At 43.3% G+C, this 22,059-nt stretch overlaps 2 protein-coding genes and 1 long non-coding RNA gene across 3 annotated transcripts in view; 2 read left to right on the top strand and 1 right to left on the bottom strand.

The window, feature by feature from the left end:
- The window catches only part of ADAM17 (ADAM metallopeptidase domain 17), a 290,647-nt gene that overhangs the window by 194,423 nt on the left and 74,165 nt on the right, over positions 1 to 22,059 (top strand). The window lies entirely within an intron of this gene.
- On the bottom strand, positions 3,403 to 21,997 carry LOC308584525. The gene is made up of 3 exons (XR_014006886.1): positions 21,936 to 21,997; positions 19,306 to 19,680; positions 3,403 to 4,836 (listed from the first exon to the last, which is right to left on the bottom strand). It is a non-coding gene; the product is annotated as an uncharacterized lncRNA (long non-coding RNA).
- MBOAT2 (membrane bound glycerophospholipid O-acyltransferase 2) overlaps positions 12,606 to 22,059 on the top strand; it is a 74,734-nt gene continuing 65,280 nt past the window's right edge. Inside the window, exon 1 of the mRNA XM_081189130.1 lies at positions 12,606 to 13,036. Within this exon, the coding sequence (XP_081045256.1) occupies positions 12,965 to 13,036 (72 nt within the window). The 5' untranslated portion in view covers positions 12,606 to 12,964. The remainder of the gene's footprint in view (positions 13,037 to 22,059) is intronic.

The following is a 22,059-nucleotide window of genomic DNA, read 5'->3' as shown; positions in this document are numbered from 1 at the left end:
GGAGATTTTAAAATGCTGGGGGTCGGCAGCGAACGCTTCGCTCCCGCCCGCCAGCATTTTAAGATCGCCCGGGGCAGCGGAGAAGTCTCCGCTGTCCCGGGAAGGCAGGCGGGGGGGGGGGGAGCAAAGACTTTTGCCCCCCGCCGGCCTTCAGAAGAGGTCCAGGACCTCTTCTGAAGGCCGGCTGTGGGCGAAAGTCTTTGCTCCCGACCGCCAGCAATTTAAAACAGGTCCCCGGAGATTTCCCTATGGGCTTTCGTCTTGCAAAGCAAGCCCATAGGGAAATTCGTCTTGCGAAGCGCCTCCAAAACAGAAAACCCTTTCGTCTTGCGGGTTTTCCGTCTTGCGAGGCATTCGTCTTGCGGGGTACCACTGTAATCAATTATATGGGATGGGGCTTAAAACTTTATTCAAGTTGGCACCCCTGCCTCCTGGGCTACAACCAAGAACATACTAGGAAGGGTGGGTTGTTGAAATGAAAGGTCACCTTCTAGCATCGCTCATTTGAGTGGCATTTCAGTTTAATCATTCATTTCAGAACTGAGGGCAAACCACTCCCCCCGCCAAAAAAACACACCCTTACAGCATTAGCTGTGAACACACATTCTTCAGCCTGTGCAAACACAGTCCATCCCTTTCTTGAAGTTGCAGAAAACAAGTGAGGTGGGAGAGGTCAGCACAATCTTTCCGCCACACCTTGGATCGTGCCCTAACAACAGCTTTGGCCTCACCCGGATTTATTTACTTTCAACCGACAGGCTCCACGTTCATATCTCTGACGCTACAGGGCATATGGTTCCTAAATCAACACCCAGATGGAAATGAGTAAGCAGGTGGGAATAATATCCCATAGCCAATCTCACCAGGGGAAAGGTAACGGGAGGATGTTGGCTTTACTGGAAGACACAAGATTTGCCCACACTGGAAGAATGGCAGACGCAACTGATAGACTATATGGAATTGGCAGAAATGACTGGCAGAATCCGAGACCTGGGAGAAGAGACAGTGGAAGAGGACTGGAAAAAATTTAAGGACTATTTGCAAAAGTATTGTAAACTGTATGAATGTTAAGATGATGCAGGATAGAAAATAATCTGGCATTAGTAACTTAGTGGAAAGAAGTATGAAAATAATTGAACCATAAGAACAAGGACAAAATTTGATTAATATTATGTCAAACTTAAATATCTTAATTTTTGATAACAAAGTTTAAAACTGGAGACATAATATTTGAAAGGTACAAAAATAAGATTTGAGAGAAGGTGAAGCACTGCTGAATATAACTTTATAAAAGGGAACGCAGGAAAGGGAGATGTGAGGAAGTCTGAAAGGAAGGTTATGGAAATTTGGTTTTTGAAACTTAATTATGTTGTATTTCTTTTGTTCTGTGTTTATTTTTCTGTCTATTTTGGTGATGGTGTTTTATGTGTTTGGTGATGTATTGTTTAAAACCTTTAATAAATATTTTATTAAAAAAAAAGATGTTGGCTTTATTACCTTGTTGGTTTTCTACATACGGTACTTAACAGCATGGTTGGATGGTCTGTCACCATTAAGATCTCTCCAGTTTTGTAAAAAAAAAAATTTTTAATGAAGCATTCAAATTTTTAAATTTTGTATTTTTTAAATGGCAAGTCACTTTGGATGGATGCTTTTGCCTAGAAAAGCAGCCTGGAAATATTTTAAATAAATAAATGAAACTTGAGTATATATTGAGTATATATTTAAAGCAGATAATTAAGGGAACAAATTAAATGAATTTGGATATGCAGAAGATACTAAAAAAATAAATTTAAGGAACCACACAAAGAGGGGGAAGGAAGTCAAACTAGGAAATGTTAAATTGATTGTAAAACTAATGAAATGTATAAACTTGAAAAGTTTAAATAATTTTTTGAGCAGTACACATCAGATACTGTGGAAAGCACTAAGTGTTGTTATATAGGTGCCTATTCCCAATATTAAAATGCTAATCAGTGGGATGTACTTCTGAGTAGACGTGCAGGATTGCACCAGTAAACCATTTATTTATTTATTTATTATTGACTTCTAGGTCAGAATATGACACTTGAAGCAGTAGACTTGCATACCTACTGTGAACAGTTTTACAAATAACTAAGCATTCCCCAGCCTGCTGTTTCAAGCATTCAGATGACTGAGAAACTGTGCTGTTCTCACTATCTCTGCCTACACATTGCAGAATAACAGCACAATCCTATACATGCCCACTCAGAAGAATGTCTCACTATGATCAATGGGACTTACACCCTAGTAAGTGTGTTCAGGACTCCAGTCAAAAGTAGTACAGTGGTACCTTGGTCCTCAAACTTAATCCATTCCAGGAGTCCATTCGACTCCCAAAAGCATTCAAAAACCAAAGTGCGGCTTCCAATTGGCTACAGGAGCTTCCTGCTCTCCAGTGGAAGCCACATCGGATGTTTGGCTTCTGGAAAACTTTCGCAAACTGGAACACTTACTTCTGGGTTTGCAGTGCTCAGGAGCCAATTTGTTTGACAACTAAGCTGTTCGAGAACCAAGGTACCATTGTACTGTACATCTTTGATAACACTCACCACATAGGCAGGAGATAGATGTCTTGCTAAATGACAGTGGAATTCTCTGCCTCCTTTAGATCACCCTTCTTCAACCTAGCACCCTCCAGACCCTCTGGACTACGTTTCCCATCAGCCCCAGGTAGCATGGGCAATGTTCAGGGATGATGGGAGTTGCAATCCAACATCTGGAGGGAACCAGGTGGAGAAAGGTCGGCTTAGATCAGGATTTCCCGAACTTGGGTCTCTGGCTGTTATTGGACTATAACTCCCAGCATCCACAGTTACCAGGGATGATGGGAATTGTAGTCCCAAAAAAACAGCTGGAGACCCAAGTTTGGGAAACCCTGCTTTAGATACTGCTCTTTTTATTTATTTTTAAAAAAGTGATACAGTTTTATGATCACTAAGTAGCTACACCAGTTGTTGTTGTTTAGTCGTGTCCGACTCTTTGTGACCCCATGGACCAGAGCACGCCAGGCACTCCTGTCTTCCACTGCCTCCCGCAGTTTGGTCAAACTCATGCTGGTAGCTTCAAGAACCATCTCACCCTCTGTTGTCCCCTTCTCCTTGTGCCCTCCTTCTTTCCCAACAGCAGGGTCTTTTCCAGGGAGTCTTCTCTTCTCATGAGGTGGCCAAAGTATTGGAGCCTCAGGTTCAGGATCTGTCCTTCCACTGAGCACTCAAGGCTGATTTCCTTAAGAATGGATAGGTTTGATCTTCTTGCAGTCCATGGGACTCTCAAGAGTCTCCTCCAGCACCATAATTCAAAAGCATCAATTCTTCGGCGATCAGCCTTCTATACATCACTACATTTTAATATAGCCCAAGCAAAGAGTCTTGTGGAATCTTAAAGGCTAACCATTTTTAATGGCATAAGATTTTGTGGATTAGAGTTCACCAGATGCATGGAGTAGGGTCAGAAAAAATCAAGTGAATGAAAATGAACTATGATAATTTCATTAAAGCTTATCAGTGTATGTAAAATAACGACAGTGGTCATTCACAAAGCAGAGCTGATAATGCAGACAATTCGCATTAATGAGCTAACTATCACCTATAGAAGGATAAACAATATTGATCTTCATTCAAGCGAATTTGCTGGTTGTACCTGAGCTAGAAAAATGCCTAAATGATCAGGTTATTTCAAACAGTAAAGAGAGAACGGGGAAAGCAGAGAAGTAATATTATATATAATAAACTGTGTGTCTGAATTATTAACTCTTCTCAAAATCACCAGACTTTCCCTCACCCCCAATTGGATTGTACATCCAGCGGAGAAGTCTTTATGGAAATGACAAAATAATGAATTGGAAGCAATAGATCGACACCTTCTTCATCGTGATATGAAGACAATATGAGACTGATTGGGGGAACAATAACAACCTCAACAAAGCTTTGAAGGGGTGGGAAAATCAATGCTCACGGCTCTAAAAGCAACTCACACTCTTCCTTGTGGAGAGAAAAGGGGGGAGTATTCTGAATTTTTATTATCTTTCCATGCAAGTCCTAGCAGTGAAAACCCATAGTAGAGCATCTCCTGTAGCAACCCATTCCTTTGCTAAGCAGATTGCCAGAATGGCCAGCTGAGCAGCTCGCTGTTAAAAGATAGTTCCTTGATATTTAGAGATCTTTGTTCAGTGCCTTGAAGAAGATAGCCAGGTTGAGAGCTCAGGAAGGTCATCCCTGCTTTAGCTTAGAGGAGGGAGAAGATGTATATTGATCATGTGAAGAAATAAGCTTTTACAGTTTGGAGCAAAGCCAGGCTGAAGATACTGTGTTAGATGTGGGACATCTCTGTCTGGATGTCTTGTTGAAGAGGAGATCTGCTGCCTCACGAGAGTGCCTCTGTGCTTCCAGTTATGCTCTGCTTGCACATTTGTATATAAAGCAAATATTTCAAAGGTGCATGCCTTGCATGAAAAAGGCTCAAAGTTCAATCCTGGCATGCCTAGGTGGAACCAGAAAACATTCCAGCCTGAAAACCTGCTGTCAGGCAGTGTTGACAATACTCAGCCTGATGGGTGGGGTATAAATATTTATAATCATCCTCATCATCATGGGCTAGATGGATCAGTGGTCTGACAGCATGTGGCACCTTCCTCTGTTCCTCATTCAAAGCAAACAAAAACATTTGAGAACAGTGCCACTGGAACTCCTCAACGCACAGAATGATTGGAAGCAGCCAACAATGTTATGTTGAGCCACGGGATAAGGAATCATCTAGCTCTTGTTAGAAGACCAATGGTTTTACTTTCAGTTGTCAGGAGAGGAAGGAAATCCCCTGAAATGCAGAAATTTAAGATAGTTAGTATGATGAGATAACCTTCCTTATAAGTGTAATGATTACGGAAGGAAGTAGTAAACCACAGGTAGAGAAGGTGAGTAGAATTAAAAATTATCACAATTGTGGTGATATTTGCAAATGAATTATTCTTTAATTTGGCACTGTTAAGATGCATGCAGCTGCCAGGAAATATGTGTAGCAAATGTGATAGAATGAACAAACATATGACCAATCTATGATCTCCTTTCAATTTATGTTTAATATTTGGTTTATCATTTTGCAATCTCAATATGCCAGGGAAGCTGTAGAGCTCCAGGGGCTATGGAATATATCTATCTATCTATCTATCTATCTATCTATCTATCTATCTATCTATCATCTATCTATCTATCTACATTGGTACTTCGGGTTGAGTACTTAATTCGTTCCGGAGGTCCGTACTTAACCTGAAACTGTTCTTAACCTGAAGCACCACTTTAGCTAGTGGGGCCTCCTGCTGCTGCCACACCGCCAGAGCACAATTTCTGTTCTCATCCTGAAGCAAAGTTCTTAACCTGAAGCAATATTTCTGGGTTGGCAGAGTCTGTAACCTGAAACGTATGTAACCTGAAGCGTATGTAACCCAAGGTACCACTGTATCTATCTATCTCTATGTATATATCTATATTTAAAAGCTGCTATCACCCATTTCAACTGGAAGCCCAAAACTCATTCAGTCACAAATGAATCTACTATCAAGAATGCTCATTATAACATAATGTGAACAGAAAAATCGCTCTCCCGGATGAGACCAAAGGTCTAGCAGGAAGACTGCTCAGAAGCCAGTGCAGCCCTGGGATCTATGTCACATATACACTCATGGATATTGTCATAGGGCCACAGCACTGCCTTCCACCACACCTCAAAACCACCAGATGGTTTCTATGAATAACTGCAGAGAACACCCTGCCCCTGTGGGAAGAGACTTGGCCTGTGTGGTATTTAAATAAGCCACCTATGGCTGAAGTGACATAATTTATCACCGTCATAGATTCCATTTCACTTCCTCTGTCTGCAGTAGGATTCCTATTTGGGGAAGACTTCTTGGTAGTGGCTGGTTGTGGTGAGGTCAGCTGTGGGTGACCAAAGTCTGCGGTGGACATCTCCCTCGAGAGGGCTTCTCTCTTCCCCTTATCAGGGCATGAAAGAGGCCAGAAACTGGCCCGGGAGCCAGATAGCAGTGGGGAAGGCCTGGAGCTTGCAGTGACATGCCTTTCATGGCTGCCACCCTTATTAGAATCCCTCGTATTATTTAGCACAACAACATTTGGTGCTATGGGCTGTTTGCAAAAGAAGGAACAGAAAAGGCACTATATTAAGCATGCTGTCTGTCTCTGCAAACAGTAATTGCTTGAGTGGCATCACATTTGGCTGCGTTCAATGACTTCTTGTCATGAAAGTATGACTTACTTCCCACTCAGCCTCATTCGAAATGCTGTCATCAAATAATAATCCTAATAATCCCAACAATTTGACTGTGAGCTTTAAAATCTATGCCTCTGGCTGCTTCATAGTTGAGAGAGAAAAGAAAGCATTTCCTAGAGATTGTTTTTGTGTTGGGTTGCCATATTTTGAAGAGCAAAAAAGAGGACACAATGGGCAACTTCTACTTTTAACTATGGATCGCTATGATGACTCTACCTATGAAAAAGAGGACGTGCCCTGGAAAAAGAGAACATATGGCAACCCATGCCAGTGCTTGGCCTCTCTTCCTGGATTGACCTTGTCCATCTGTAAGAGCAGCTTAGGCCACTTCCAGATGTTCTGTTTATTGAAGATTCTTCCTGAATTGTTTTCACAAAGTTTGTAGGGAGGTTAGACTGCATTGCTTCAAGCAAGGTTTATCCCATTCTTTCCAGTGCATTTCCTCATCACTTTTCTTGTTGCAAAAAGTCTTGATTTGGGGGGTAAGCAGGTTTGTGGTGCAAGAGTGCCAAATGAGCTTTAATTTTGCAATCTGAATTTGCTGCTGCGTGATTGGATCCCACCCCAAAACAGAAAGAGTCTGGAAGCTCCTTTAGGCTCCTGAGCAAGGACTGTGGTAATTCTGCACTGTATCCATGGTCCATTCCGGATCAAGCAGCAGCATTATCCATTCCTTCACATATCATGGTCGTATGAACAAGCCTGTTGTATCTTCCTGCTAGTTCTTTAAGCTTAATCCAGGCATAGGCAACCTCAGACCTCCAGATGTTTTGGGACTACAACTCCCATGATCCCTAGCTAACAGGACCAGTGGTCAGGGATGATGGGAATTGTAGTCCCCAAAACATATGGAGGGCTGAGGTTGACTATGCCTGGCTTAATCCTACCACTTGCTGTGCCCATAAATATCTCAGGGAGAGGCCAAGAACACTCCAAGTCGCAGCCAATCGACTTTTAAGTACTATATTTTCTCAAATATTTTTGCTTTGGAGAACATAGCTCTCTTGGTGCTTTAAATGGCATGTATCCTGCAAGAGTCTCAGAATGAAGGACACCAACCCTCCACATGCACCAACATTTTCACCATATGGACTCCCCCTCATCTAGGTAGTCTGTGGTGCTATGGGAATTTTGTCCTCCTATGTTTTTAAACAAAGAAAAACAATTTGTTGAATGAAAAGTAACTGCACTTGAGACAGGACAAATCTTCAGAGGTGTTCAAATTGGCGCAGTTTGAAATGGTTCAGTCTGCCATCTTGATTCAAAATGGTGTCCAACAAGTTCCAGTTACGGACAAACCTGTCTCCACAATCTCCAGATGAGTGATGGTATCTTCACAGGTATCCAAATTGGCCCAGTCACACCAAACTGGGTGACAGTAACTTCAAGAAGTGCCGCCTGAAAAATCCTGGTTCCATATAGACCTCATCCAATTTCTGTTCTTGTGCTGATTTTCGTGTGATTTCATTTTGACAGTGTCTTGGAGCTATAAAGTGGGATATAAAGATTAAATAAATAAGAGATTTTGCCTGAAGACCAGGGAGCAGAACTTGTGTCAAGCTTATATCAAGCTCAGAGACAAACCACTGCTGAGGTGCAGTGCTGGCATAGGCAGGTGGAAGCCCACAAGTAAATAATGTAGTTGAAGACAGACCAGAGGCTATGCTTTGGATCAGGCAAAAGAAAAAGAAAAAAGCAAGGGGCAGAGGCAAGGGTCATGGTCAAACAGTGCCAGTCCAATATTTCATTGCCTGAAGTGCAGCATCAAATTCCCCTTTGGTCTTACTCCCCATCCCCTGGTAGGGTGAAGACTTTAAAGTCTCTCAGATATCAATTCCTGGCTTTAGCTATCTACCTAAATTACACTGCCTGAAGCTGCGTGTTTCACCTTCCTGAATGAAAGAGCTAAATGGCCCTGTCGGGTGAGACCCGATGTTTGCTATATGTGGAGAAATAGCTCTTCTGTTTCTACAGAAAAGGGCAAAAGTACAGAGTACAGATAGAGTCATCATCTTAACTTCCTGCGCAATATAATTTCCGCAACTTCCCCAAGGACAATGGCAGTTTTTATTTTCTCTTCCTTTTGTTAATTAGGTAAGGCTTATTTGCCTCCAGTTTCATAAAAGCAAAAGCTAAGCTTGTGCATCCTGTTCGTTTTTAATTATGCCCTCGAGGTAGAATTCTTTCTCTTAGGATTTGGATTTAAAGAAATAAAACTAAATCCTTAAAAAATGGCATCTGCAAATGACCAAGGTGTGGAAAGTGGGTTTTAAAATTCACTTAGATGTGTGTATTTAAGCAAGTGAATGGTACCTCTGGGATAGCCCAAACTCTGAATACACAATCAAACATAGGAAGGCCAAATTGTTGAGCAAGGCTTTGCATATGGTGACTCAAAAACCCATTGTATCACATCCAAACTCTCTATCTAATTAACATACAGTGGTACTTTGGGTTAAGAACTTAATTCGTTCTGGAGGTCCGTTCTTAACCTGAAACTGTTCTTAACCTGAGGTACCACTTTAGCTACCACCGTGCCGCCGCCTCACAATTTCTGTTCTCATCCTGAAGCAAAGTTCTTAACCTGAGGTACTATTTCTGGGTTAGTGGAGTCTGTAACCTGAAGTGTCTGTAACCTGAAGCATCTGTAACCTGAGGTACTATGGTATTGCAAAGTGCTTTGAATATCAAAGACAATGGAGATTACTGAAAAGCACAACCATTATTTCCCTAGCTGTAGCAGAGGCTCTGCTGTGAAATAATTGTGGGCTGATTCAGCATTCTGAGTATTGATATTCAGAAATCAGCACTTGAACTATGGAAAACGTATACTGATACATAGCTAGATCTATTATCCTAACGCTTGTACATGGGCTTCCTGCCAAGTGAGGTGAGGTAATTCAACACATGACTTGGAACATATTTCTGGAAATGCCTTCTTGAAGACTCAGAGAGAGATTCTAAAGTAGAGGTGAGGAACCTCAGCCTGGGGGCCAAAAGTGGCCTTCCAGGCCTATCTATCTGACCCTTGGGGTTCTCCACAGGATAAAACCCTCTCTTCAAATGCTTTTGCCTGGCTGGAATGTGATAATGCCCCTTACTTGTCTAGATGAAGGATGGGAGTATGACTTTTGCATGGTTGGAATGCAGCCTACTGTACCAGGAGTACTCACCTGTGGCCCCACCCACTTTTCCTCACTAGCAATTTGTATGCAATTAATTATATAAATTACATTGTCATTGCATTAATCCATCTCATTCACTGAAATGCAATGCAAATGTAGGGGGCATGCGTAATCAGTTAAACATACTGTTTGTGGACTGCAAGCAACAAGAGTGAATCACTAGATTGATTTACTTTCTGACTACAGGACAAATAAGCAAAGACTGGTAATTTCCGGTCCCATTTCCATCAGAATTCTCTGACACTTAGTCCTCAACACTGTGTGTGTGTGTGTGTGTCTTTGATAAGGAACTCCAAGGAAATGGTCGAATGTGTGACTGTGTGCACCATTCCGCACAAGACCTTGAGATGGGGGCTACCCATGGCACTCGCAGAGCCAGGACAGGATAGTGACCTACGAGTCACTGGGGAGGCAGCATCACACCAAGGCCAGAACCGCTTGGCACCATGGCCTAGGAACACATCATCTAGGACTTTTGGGGGCTTACAGTAACTGAATACAGTAATTGCTTATCTTAGTTTTCCTTGAAAACGTTCACAAAAGGAAAAGTCATTGCAAGGTTCCAGATGCATTTAGAACTCTTTGAAGTGAGAAAATGGTGAACGCAGCTTGAGAACAGGGTTGGGTAAATATTAAGGCAGGTTGTTCCATTGTTTAACTCTCCTTCCAGATTTTGAGTCAGAATCTATGACATTGGTTCTTGTACAGGACTAAAGACATGCTTCAAGTTATTCTGAGCAATGTCCTCCCCTCCTGCTTTTTGCATCTTTCCTGTGAAAATATTGGTAACTGATGGATTTTGAGATGTGGAGGCACAATTTAAAAGCTCACATAGTGCATTTTGAGCGACAAAGGGAAATTTCTTTCTTTCTTTTGAGGGCTCTTAGATGCTAGTGGGCTTACATGCATGTAAGAACAACACAGGATGGGGTGATGAGCTTTTTTCAGCTGCATTCCTTTCTGGGGCTAGGGGCAAATCTGGGCAGATTTGCCTTTGTACAGTAGGCTAGTCTCTACAAACACACAACACCTTTCTCTACCCTGTATTTAAAGTAACTAAAGCTTTACAACAGGTGAAGGACACACCTGAGCCAGTAAAAACACTCAATAACAGAGCTGGGGAGGGGTTGTGGTATGGGGAGAGTCCTAACAGAGTGGGGCATATTTGGTCACTGGGCCTAATGTTCTCATCTCATGCTCTAAGATATCCGGTTAAACCCCCCCCCAATATTAGAGAGTTTTTACTAATATAAAAATTAAATACCCAATTCGGGGGGGAGCGAGTGTCAAGTGGTCTCCACTCCCGACAAGATATCATACTACAGTTGCTTTTGGGCTTTGTCTAATGAGACAACACAGCTACTTGCAAACTGTATCTGCTTCTGAGGGATTTAACCAACAGGGAATCCTGTAACTGCAGGAATAACTAATGAAACGGCTCAAATCCTCAAAAGAGAACTTGCTTCAAAATGTACTAGATGAATATTTGAACAGTTTTAGAAAAACCAATGGACAAAATTTGAAAGTAGCCATATCGGTCAACCGTGGGGAAGGCCCTACAAAGCAACCATTACAGAGAATGACTCTGTAATTTCAGGATCATGGGTTTGAGCCCCATGTTGGGTAACACATTTCTGTATTACAGGGGGTTGGACTCTCAACTCCCTCTCAACTCTACAATTCTATGATTCTGTTCAGAGTGAGAGGGATCCAGTTGCCCAGGCCCACCCCTTTAGTTCAGAGGACCTTTGGTGTTGCCTGGCTACTGCCAACCAGGGATTGAAGGCCATCTGGACTGAGCGAGATCCCACCACTTAACCCCAGTCCCTTGCCTCAGGAAACCTCAAAGGGAGTTGCATGAATGTCAGAAATCCTGCTTAGATATTCCTGGTTCCTTGTGGATGCCATGCAATCTCTGCTCCTGCACCAGATTTGAGTGTGATTACAGTGGTACCTCGGGTTAAGTACTTAATTCGTTCCAGAGGTCCGTTCTTAACCTGAAACTGTTCTTAACATGAAGCACTTTAGCTAATGGGGCCTCCTGCTGCTGCCGTGCCGCTGGAGCACGATTTCTGTTCTTATCCTGAAGCAAAGTTCTTAACCTGAAGCACTTTTTCTGGGTTAGCGGAGTTTGTAACCTGAAGCATATGTAACCTGAAGCGTATGTAACCCGAGGAGAATCTTTTACAAGCTGCTTTGAATGCCTCTGTAGGCTAAAAAGAAGGATGCAAGTACCTATATAAACCAACAGCAGTATTTTCCTATGCCTGAGGACTTGGGTCTAAGGAAAGTACTCCTCCCACATACACAGGAAAACCTCTCTTTTCCATCGCTCAGAATGGTTACTAACTGCAATCTGGGGTTCTCCTCTCCGTCAGGTCCAGGAACACACTATCCGCCCACACCCCGTTTATCCCCTTGTTTTGCTGAACACCCAACCCTGCACACAACTTGCCAAGTTCCCTCACAAAAGCTTTGTGACGTTTTCAGCGGGTCCCAGCAGCTCCCAGCAGCGAAGGTGCCGCGGCGCTGCTGCTGCTGCTTTCGAAGTGCATGGCTTCTTTAAAAGAGTGTATTCATCTTTGCAGGTGGCTTTTGGGACACATACACACACACATGACCCTGAAAAATGCTTGCAAGGGGGAGATGACCCTGCTAAATGATTGCAAGGGCCGCGGCGCGGGGGCGGGCGGGCTTCCCTGCCTGGGATGCATCCCCCATAAAGGTTGACGGAACCCAAGCAAAGTCGCCTACCTGAGAAGCGCTCCGCCCCTTCCTATCTGCGCCTCTCCACTTCCCTCCAAAGAAACCTGTCCCTATTGTGTCCCCCACCCCATTATACGAGGGGGCGCCCCGCTCCGACACGCGCGCCTCTCCAGCTTGCCCCCGCGCCCCAATACCCCACTGAAACAAGTGCATGAACCCACAACAACCTCCTCCCTCTCTCCCTTCCTCCTCCCTTTTCCCCAGAAGCGGCCGCTTGCAAAGGCACCATCTTCCCCGGCCGAGCCAGCCAGCTAGCCTCGACCTCCCTCTCTCCCCTCACCCCCAACCCGCAAAAAAGAAGCCTCCTCCTTTGCCCTGCCTCGGCTGGGCAGCAATTGGCGCCTTTCCCTCCGCGGCGCCGTCACTCAAGAGCAGGGTCGCGTTCGGATTGAACGCCGCCGGTGCCACTTGCGGGCCCGCCTCCTCGGGTGCCCCGCGATTGGGCGGCGGCGCTGTCACTTCGGAGTTTTCTCCTCACCCCCGTCCCGCCTCCCCTGTTGTCACGACGCCGCTGAGGGCTGGGGCTTTTTTTTTTCCTTCGCCTCCCCGCTGCCGCTGTTGACTGATGTTCTGAGGGGAGAAGCGGGGGCGGCGGCGGCTGGTCCTTCTTCCCGCTTTCCTCTCTCGCCCCGCTTCCCCATCCTTCCCGGGCCGGCCCCGGAGTTGCGGGGCGGGGGGTGGGTCGGGGGGGAGAGCGAGCTTCCTTCGCCATGACCACCAGCACCACCGGCTCCACGCTGCTGCAGCCGCTCAGCAACGCCGTTCGGCTGCCCATAGACCAGGTGAGGATCCCCGGCGGCGGCGGCGGCGGCTGCAGGAGCAGCAAAGAGCAGTCGCCCTCCTGCCTTTAGAGGGAATGAGAATAGGATATAGTTCCTCCCTCCCCACCCCCCATCTTATCCCACCCCCCTTTTTCTGTGTTTCCGAGCTTGCATTCCTCCCCCTTTGCAACCCCACCCCACATTGCCCACCCGAAAGTAGCAGATTCCCGCCCCCGGTCATTAGATTTTTACATGCGTTTCTGCATCTACTGCCTATCTTGTACTTCTTTTTTCCTCTCTGTGCAGTGCTGTATATTGTGCGCAAAAAAAGGAGGAATCTGGAGAGGGTGTGTGTGTGTGTTGGGGTGATTATGCATCTGCACATCCACCCTTTTGTATGTGCCATCATGTTCTTAGGGTGTGTTATGTGTGGTTGCTTTTGCCTACCATTTAGACAGCCGCCCCTTTTAAGCCTCTGCATTGGCAAAATTCTGTTGCTGAATAATAATAATAATAATTAAGCGGGCGTTTTAACTATCTCAAGGTCGTATTGTATTTTTTTTGGTAATCATTGGGGGAAACAACGTTTTGGTTACAGGTGCTATAGGGAAGAGTGATAAGCTTATTGATGTGCATAAACTGCTACTTTCCAAACCGTGATCGATAAGCGTTTAAATCACGGTTATTTCCCCAAAAGCAGCGTTGTTAGAAATGTACTTTGTGTATAGCCCAGAGACTTTAAAATAGGAAACTGGGAACCAGAAGCCTTGAGCTATTTTGTTGGCTGTGGGGGAAGTCCTGGCTCTATTAAAACCTGTGGCAAAATTCCCATTTGACCTCCTTGGGGGGCAGAATTTCATCTGTTTCAGTTTGGCCTTGGGAGAAACAGCAGAGTGGAATCTTCCTTTTCCTTGTGCTGAGAGAGGGACTTGTGGGGCTCCAGACATTGGAAAGCTTTAACGATTTGCAGTTAATGGGTGCTGTGTGCTGTAGTTGAATGCCGAGTATTTATTTCGTGAGTCTGCATAAATGCAATGCATTGTAATATTTACACAGAAGCAATACAACGTGTGATATATGTGTATACTGATTTTCCCTTTCAGAAAAGCTGAAAATGCTAGGTGATGGCAAAGTTCGTAAATGTTGCATATTACCTGTACTAAAAAAGAGTGCATGTCACTGGGGAAACTGAGGCACACAAATCAATTTACTTGGCTTGTATATCCAGGGAGGGGGAGGGGAGAGATGTGGAACTACAGTTCTCAAGTTCAATCTGTGGGCGGTCCAGTGAATACCTTTACTTGTATTTGGTCACGCTGATACTTCTAATCTCATAGTGAGTAAACAATGGGTGTGAAAATTTATCTTCTCATTAAAAAAACACCCTTTATGTACCCCACAGTTTAAAAAAATGACTTGAGGCAGACTGTACAGATGTGTTTTTAGTAAGAGAGAAATGGAAAATTACTCTTGTGCTGTGGTGAAGAAAGCTCTACCCGTACAAAGGATACATTTACAAAATAATTGGTAGTACTTTCTGAAAAGTAGAAAAAGAGCAGTAGTAGTTTGGAAACACCCGAAAACTTTTTGTAATATCTTCTGAGCAGAGCTGAAAATTTCTGTGTTTAGGGTATCTGACAATAAACAAAACTAAAAGAAACTGTCAAAGCTGAATCAGGGGCTGAATGCAAGGTTGTCGGACAGACCATAGACTTCATATGCCTTAACATTTGAATCCTGATAGTTTGAGAGTATGTGCTCCCAGGTACATGATGCAATATGATTCTGTTTTATGGACGAATGTAGGTTTTGCTGACAAAGGTTACAATCTGGTCAAAGTTAAGGCCTTTAAGACCCATTGATTTCATTGGAGGAGAACTTTCTACTGAAATCAGTGGCACCAAAATGTGCTTAACGTTGCCTGGAGTGAATTAATTATGTGCTTCATTCTTATATTAGGACAGGGATCAACTTTCGCTGTGCCGCATCTGCTAGGTTTCATCTACGTTTTTGCTAATACTGTTGGTATTTTAGCAGTTGAGTATAACGTCATGTCAACCATTCCACACTTTTATGAAATATGTTCACCGTGGGCTTACTAGTGCTACAGTAGAGTTGCTGCACCAAGGTGTGAGTATGAATGGAAAGTCCCTGGTTCACTGCATTTCTCTAAAATGTGTTCACTGAGTGCTTGGAGGCATGTCTGCTGTTCATATTTATTAAGTTGCATTATAGCAAACACCTATGGCCAACGTAATTGCTGTGTAAAAGTGGATAGTGTTCAGTCTCAAAAATTCCCAGAAGCAGGGAAGACTGAGTTGGTAATTTGCGACACAGATACACCTCTATACAGTGGTGCCTTGCAAGACAAAAAGAATTCGTTCCGCGAGTCTTTTCGTCTTGCGATGTTTTTTGTCTTGCGAAGCACGGTCTGTCGCAACTGCGCCTCTTCAAGCGGCTTTAAAAAAAAAGCGCAAGACGTTTTCGTCTTGCGAAGCAAGCCCATAGGGAAATTCGTCTAGCGAAGCAACGCAAAACCGAAAAACCCTTTCGTCTAGCGAGTTTTTCGTCTTGCGAGGCATTCGTCTTGCGGGGCACCACTGTACAAAATGTGTGGTACATTTAAAAAACCTCCTATTTGATTATGCAGCATATTTTGTGGGTACAGTGTTCTGTACCCAAGGCAGTGGGCGTGCCACCTCTAATTTCTGTGATGAGTATTTGCAAGCCTATTACAACTTTTTAAAGGTTTAAATATTCTTTTGATAAATATGAAGAAGAACCCTGCTCAATCATTCAAAAAAGGTCAGACTAATCCAGTACAGTGGTACCTTGGTTTAAGAACAGCTTAGTTTATGAACAACTTGGATTAAGAAAGCTGCAAACCCAGAAGTAGGTGTTTTGGTTTGTGAACTTTGCCTTGGAAGCAGAACATGTTCCGCTTCCTATTTATTCAGTGTGTTCCATTTGTAAATTGAGTCCTCCACTGCTATGAGAAAAAACACACGCCTTGGTTTAAGAATGCTTTGGTTTAAGAATGGACTTCCGGAACGGATTAAGTTCGTAAACCAAGGTACCACTGTATCCTGTTCTCATAGTGGCCAACCTGCTAGCAGGACGTGAACACAACAGTACTGTTTTCACTTGGGATTCCCAGCAACTGGTATTTAGAGACATACAGCCTCAGACAGTGGAGGCAGAACATAGTTATCATAGCTGGTTGCCATCAATCGCCTTATTCTCTATGAATTTATCTAATCCTCTTTTAATGCCACCCCATTGGTGGACATCGCTATACTTTGTAAAAGGGAGTTCCATAGTATATAGCAGGCTTCCTCAAACTTGGCCCTCCAAATGTTTTGAGACTGCATTTCCCATCATACCTGACCACTGGTCCTGGTAGCTAGGGATCATGGGAGTTGTAGGCCAAAAACATCCGGAGGGCCGAGTTTGAGGAAGCCTGGTATATTGTGTGAAGGATTTCCTTGTCTGTCATGAATCTTAGAGCATTCATCTTATAACATTCAGCTTCATTGAACGGCCTTGGGTTGTAGTACTGGGTTTTTCTAATTGGCCTTAGGTTGTAGGGAAAAAACAACCCTTTTCTTCACATTGTGCATAATTTTGGACATTTCTATCATATCCCCGTACTCTCCTTTTTTCTATAAAGAAGCTCCAGATGTTGTAACCTTTCCTCATAAAGTGGGTGCCTATAAGAAAAAAAAAGTCATTCCCCTACCTCATGGTTGGTGAACCATAATTGTGCTCTTCTGATGATGATCAAACTATAGTGTGAAGCAGCCTTTGCCCTCAGGATGTTGGACTAGGGCCTAGGAAAACTGGGTTCAGCACTCAGCCACGAATCCTTCTGGGTGACTTTAGACCAGACACAGTCTCTCAGCCTAACCTACCTCACAGGGTTGTTGTTAGGGTAAGATGATGGGAGAGAAAAATGGCCATACATATGACTTTGAATGCCTTTGCGGAAAGGTTGGATACAAATGCTATAAAAATTAATATGTGCAGCTTCCACCATCCCCAGTTAGCACAGTCATGATGGCCAGAACATGTCCAAAAACATCTGGAGGCACCAGGGTGGGGAAGGCAGGTTTGGACTGAAGACTGTTCATAGGAAACAAGCTTACTTTTCATGGTACTATTATAAGAACGTCTTCAGAAGAGAAAACCTGACAGATCTTGGGCTGAATACTGTGCACTGCAAATTTGTCAGTGCAAGAATAAAAGCAGACATGGGCTTAGGACAGTTTGGCGTTCCGTATGAAATAGTAAGATGTCATCATTTCATATTGTATCCTGAAGCTTTGGGGACTAGTCGGTCTTCCCCTGTCCTTCATGCCTTCCAGTTTGCATGCTCCATCTGGGTCCATTTCTTTTCCCTTCATTGTTTCAGTTTGTTTAGGGCCCTTTACTAGTATCTCTTGCTCCCCTGTAGGACAAGCCTTGCCATAAAACCTTTCTGCCTTGTAGGTCGATGAGCAAGCATAACCCATATTTCACATTCCTGACACCAGGTTGTCATGATTTCAGTTTGTTCATCTCTTATGTCCATCACATGCCAGCCCTTGCTTCAGTTATAGGTTGGATTTTTCGTGTTTTCCTCCCTTCCTCCCTCTTGTTCCTTGGCTACAGCAGCACGTGCACCAGCATAGTAAGGACTGAAGGAGCACACTATTTTGTTGCAACAGAAGATAATGGCCTCTTCCCAAGTGTTACTAATTTTTTGGTATTCAAGCCAGTTGTGAGTTACAAAGTAAGACAGGTTTTACTACAGGTTGATTTATGCGTAGGCACAATTGCAGTATTCAAAGAGGCAAGAAGGATGTGTTTTGCATTTTTTGTTTGTTATAGTTCTGCAATTGTATGGAAATCGAGTGTGTATTTGTATGTATACGTGGAACGAACCACACTAATGCACAGAGTGTAGTCAGGTAATCATGAACAAGGGTTGGGTGTGGCAAAGAGCAATGAGAAATTGGCTCCTTATGTTATGTGCTAATCAAAAAGAGAAGCTTGGGCGTCTGTGATATAAAGTGAAGTAACTTTTCCTCTCCATGTGTTGAAAAAGAATATCTGGCTCAGTTCAGAGGAGAAACACCTCTTTCCTTCTCTCCTGCTTGCAGATTGTAGTTTGCAATTTAGTGCTAATTGTAGTTTGCTATGACATACAGATCGGCGAATCACGTTTAGTGCCTCAACCTCAAAATGGTTTCGAAAAACATGATTTGAAGTGGATTTTTTTCTTCTGGTTTCTGAGATTGTGAGAAGGCACAAGGTTGTGACTCATTTCTTATTCGAACCATATTTTGGAGCTATGCATGTGTGTTGTATAGTATGACCAGGGATGTAGATGTGGGCAAGATTGTAGGGGCCTGTTCCCTTCCTTGAATTTTTAACTTTTCATTAAAAAGTAAATCATGAACCCTCTTGGTTGTGAAGCTATAAGGAAGAAAAAGTGCAGGTTCAATTTCTCAGGAAGAGGTAAACCTGCTTCTGCTTTTTAGCATTAAAAAGGCACTTATTTTTCAATATTATTATTTTTTCAATATTATTAATTAAAATTTTAAGTATGTATCTAGGTTCTTAGTGCAAAACCTCTGCTGGTAATTCCCCAGCAATGTTTTTTGCTACAGGCTTCAGTGTTTAGAATACTATGATGGGCAGGAATCAGGAAGGATATTGGGAGAAGGGGTCGGTTTGATGGTACACTTTTGGTGCTTTATAACAAGTTTGATATCATATCATGCACTGTGTTGGGCAGAGTCCCATGTTCACATTCCTATGGAATCATGGACTTGGGAAATATCTCTACCTCAGGACAGTGGGAAAGATAGTACTCTTCTGCATCTAGATAAGTGAGGATCAACAGAATAAATATGATAAGTCACGTTGTAGACTTGGAATTATAAAAAAATATTATTATTTAATTTCCAACACCTTTGCTGCTGGTTAGTTGCATTGTTGGGAAACTGGCATAAAGCTGCTTTATTTTAATTTATGTAGAGTTGGGTTTTCTGAATTCCTATCTCTTTAATTTGTATAGCACATTGTGAAAAAAGGGATCATGTTCGAGAGCTGATGTTGCACGTGAATTTGTTCCTTGCTCTTCAGCAAAAAAGAAAAAAGAAAAAAAAACACTGCTAGCACGGCATAAGAATTGCAGTAAGAACGTTTCAGATTTACAGCCTGAAATACCGGTAACTGACACAAAAGGAAAAGGGATTGGGAATGGAGGAGGAAAAAAGTAAAGCTAGGCAGTATTTCTTTGTTACCTTATCGTTGTTGAATGGCTTATCTTGTCAGTTGACAATTGAGATCCTTCCCATCTAGTCTTCAGAGTTATCTCTGCCAGAATTCATTATCTGCCACTATTCATTTTGACTTGTCATTAGATCTTTTCTGCTTGCACCGAGGGCCTTTGGGCCCCTTGTTTTGCCCTTGTTTAGTCTGACCCTGGTGACTGTGGAAGACAAGAATCTGTTTTAACACTGCTGCTTTTCCGTTGCCATAGAAATGGGCAGCTGTGATAGAAAAGAGGTGCTGTACAGCCTCTTGGCTATTGGAGAGGGAAAGCTGCCATGGTCGATTCAAGAGACCAGGGCAAAGTAGAGAACGATCTAAATCTTCTTCCCCATCAGCAAATTGCTCTGAATTGTGGAGACAAGAGAGAGGTTCTAAGTCAGGAGTTTCAGCGGCTGGGAATGGGGGAAAATCAAGTGCAACATGATTACTGGTGGGATATTTTCTGTATGGAATGAATTTTCTGTATAGCCTTTGCTGTTGTAATGAAATGGCTTGATGCAAAGCAGCAGCTAGTTTATAAATGTAGATGGCAAATTATGGGTTGCAAATTGGATATTTTTACAGATTGTCTGGAAACAGATTTTGTCTGCTGACCAAGTGCACATGAAAATTCTATGACTTTTTGTCTATGCCCAAATGGCAACTTGTCATACAGCGTCTAAACCAGAAGAAGAGTCGGAAAATTTAGTTCAAGAAAGTGGTTTCAGGTCTGGTGATTTCACTTGTATACATGTTATTTGCCCTGACAATGTCATGCCAAACCATGGTTTAGTGTAGCGTGCCCAAGGGGAAATGAGCCACAGAAAACTACAAGCTTGCATGCTCCCCACCTCTCTTTTTCTCCTCTTTCACCTGTGTGTTTGATTACTCATGGCTTGTCATGTTGCCTGGCAGGACAAACTCTGGTTAGTGTTAACTCTGGTTAGTTTAAAACAAGCTAGCTTCAAATCATGGTTTCTGAAGCTGGCTTGTTTAAGCTAACTGTTGCTAACCCTGGTTCTGGGTGTGGCCAACATGGCAAGCTGCACTTAACCAGGCATGTAAGAAGTGGAGGTGGGGAGTCTTCAAGCCCAAGGCTCGCTGTAGCTTGATCCTGCTAGTGCATGTCATGTTAAAGTATGTGTAAACTACAGCCACTCTCTCTCTGTGTGTGTGTGCGCAGCAGCGCAATCACTGGTTAATCTTAGGGTCCCAGGCTCATTGAATCAGCATATTTGATTCTCCAGAAATCCTCTTGGGATATATTCTAGTTTTCAGTGATCCTAAGCTTTATTTAAAGTGATATCTTCAACTATACTCTTGTGACAGAAAGTGTTAGGATACAAATTTGAAAAATTCCAGCCCTCTTACCCTTCTAAAATTGGCACTTTGTTGGAGTCTGTAGCAGCAATGTAACTACTGATCCATATGTCTTAACTGTAGGACCAGACTTTGGTGCCTCTCACTACTTTGGAAGGCAGCAATTCTTCAAGTGCTACTAATGCTTTAATTTATATCATGCCAAAGAAAGCAAGGAACGGGGTGGAAAATTTGCCTAGTGTGAGCTTTGGCTGGCGATGGACAATCAGAGTTTGAAAAGAAGCTTACCTGGGCCAGGTACGCACACATTTTTGTCTCTCACTTGACTCTCACCATACAGCTTTTTTGAACAAGACCAAACCCAAGGAAGTTTACTGTTGACTTCAGTTTAGGAGGGCTCTTGGGCAAGAGTTTGGATTTGGATTTTGGATTTGATATCATGCTTTATCACTACCCGAAGGAGTCTCAAAGCGGCTCACAATCTCCTTTCCCTTCCACCCCCACAACAAACTTTCTGTGAGGTGAGTGAGGCTAAGAGACTTCACAGAAGTGTGACTAGCCCAAGGTCACCCAGCAGCTGCATGTGGAGGAGCGGGGAAGCGAACCCGGTTCACCAGATAACGAGTCCACTGCTCTTAACCACTACACCACACTGGCTCTCCCCAATAGCCTCCCTTCCCTCAATGAGACTGTCCCCTCACTGCCTTTGCTGGAGTGGCTGCTCCTCTTCTGCCACCTCATTACTATCACCAGTCTTCAAAATTACTCAGGCACATTTTGCATCGGGCTATCAACCAGCCAAGTAAAGATGCCTGGGTACCAGGATGGCGCCTGACATCTCTACCATCTGCAGGTGCGTGACTGAAGATCATTGAATCTTGACAGTTTTCACAGAGTAATACAACATCCCTGCAGAATTCTATCAGATATATTTTTATCTGCACAATCAGAATGAATTTCAGGAACCCAAATGCTTTTTCTGTGCAGCCTGAGCCAGGAGCAGTGATCAACGTTATAGTTACTTGTTGTAGCTTGTCTTCACTTACCCCACCCCACTCCCCTGCTCACAGTTGTGAAGAATATCCTTAACATTGTGAATGGTTCGTGTCACCTTTAAGAAAGAGAGGTCGGAACAGGCCCATATATATGCGAACTGTCCGTGGATCAAGTGATTTTTATCTTTAAGTTCTCAGAGTCCTTAACCCAACTCAAGGTAGTCATCTGAACTAGCCAGATGTCTTTGAATCACTCACAGTCAGTCTATCATTTGAAAAAATAAGACTCTTTAGAGCTGCCTTACCCCAAAATGTCAAGTAGACGTTCCGTTTTGGCGACTGTCACCTTGGTTTAAGGAGGTATTTGCCACCTAGTTTATATATCTGAGTTTCTAACACTGGCTATTATTACCTGCTTGCTTGTCAAGC

The sequence above is a fragment of the Podarcis bocagei genome (genome assembly GCF_964188305.1).
Source record: "Podarcis bocagei genome assembly, chromosome: 3".
Lineage (NCBI taxonomy): Eukaryota > Metazoa > Chordata > Lepidosauria > Squamata > Lacertidae > Podarcis > Podarcis bocagei.
The sequence above is the reverse complement of the archived record's forward strand: the minus strand, read 5'-3'. Positions and strand labels throughout refer to the sequence as shown.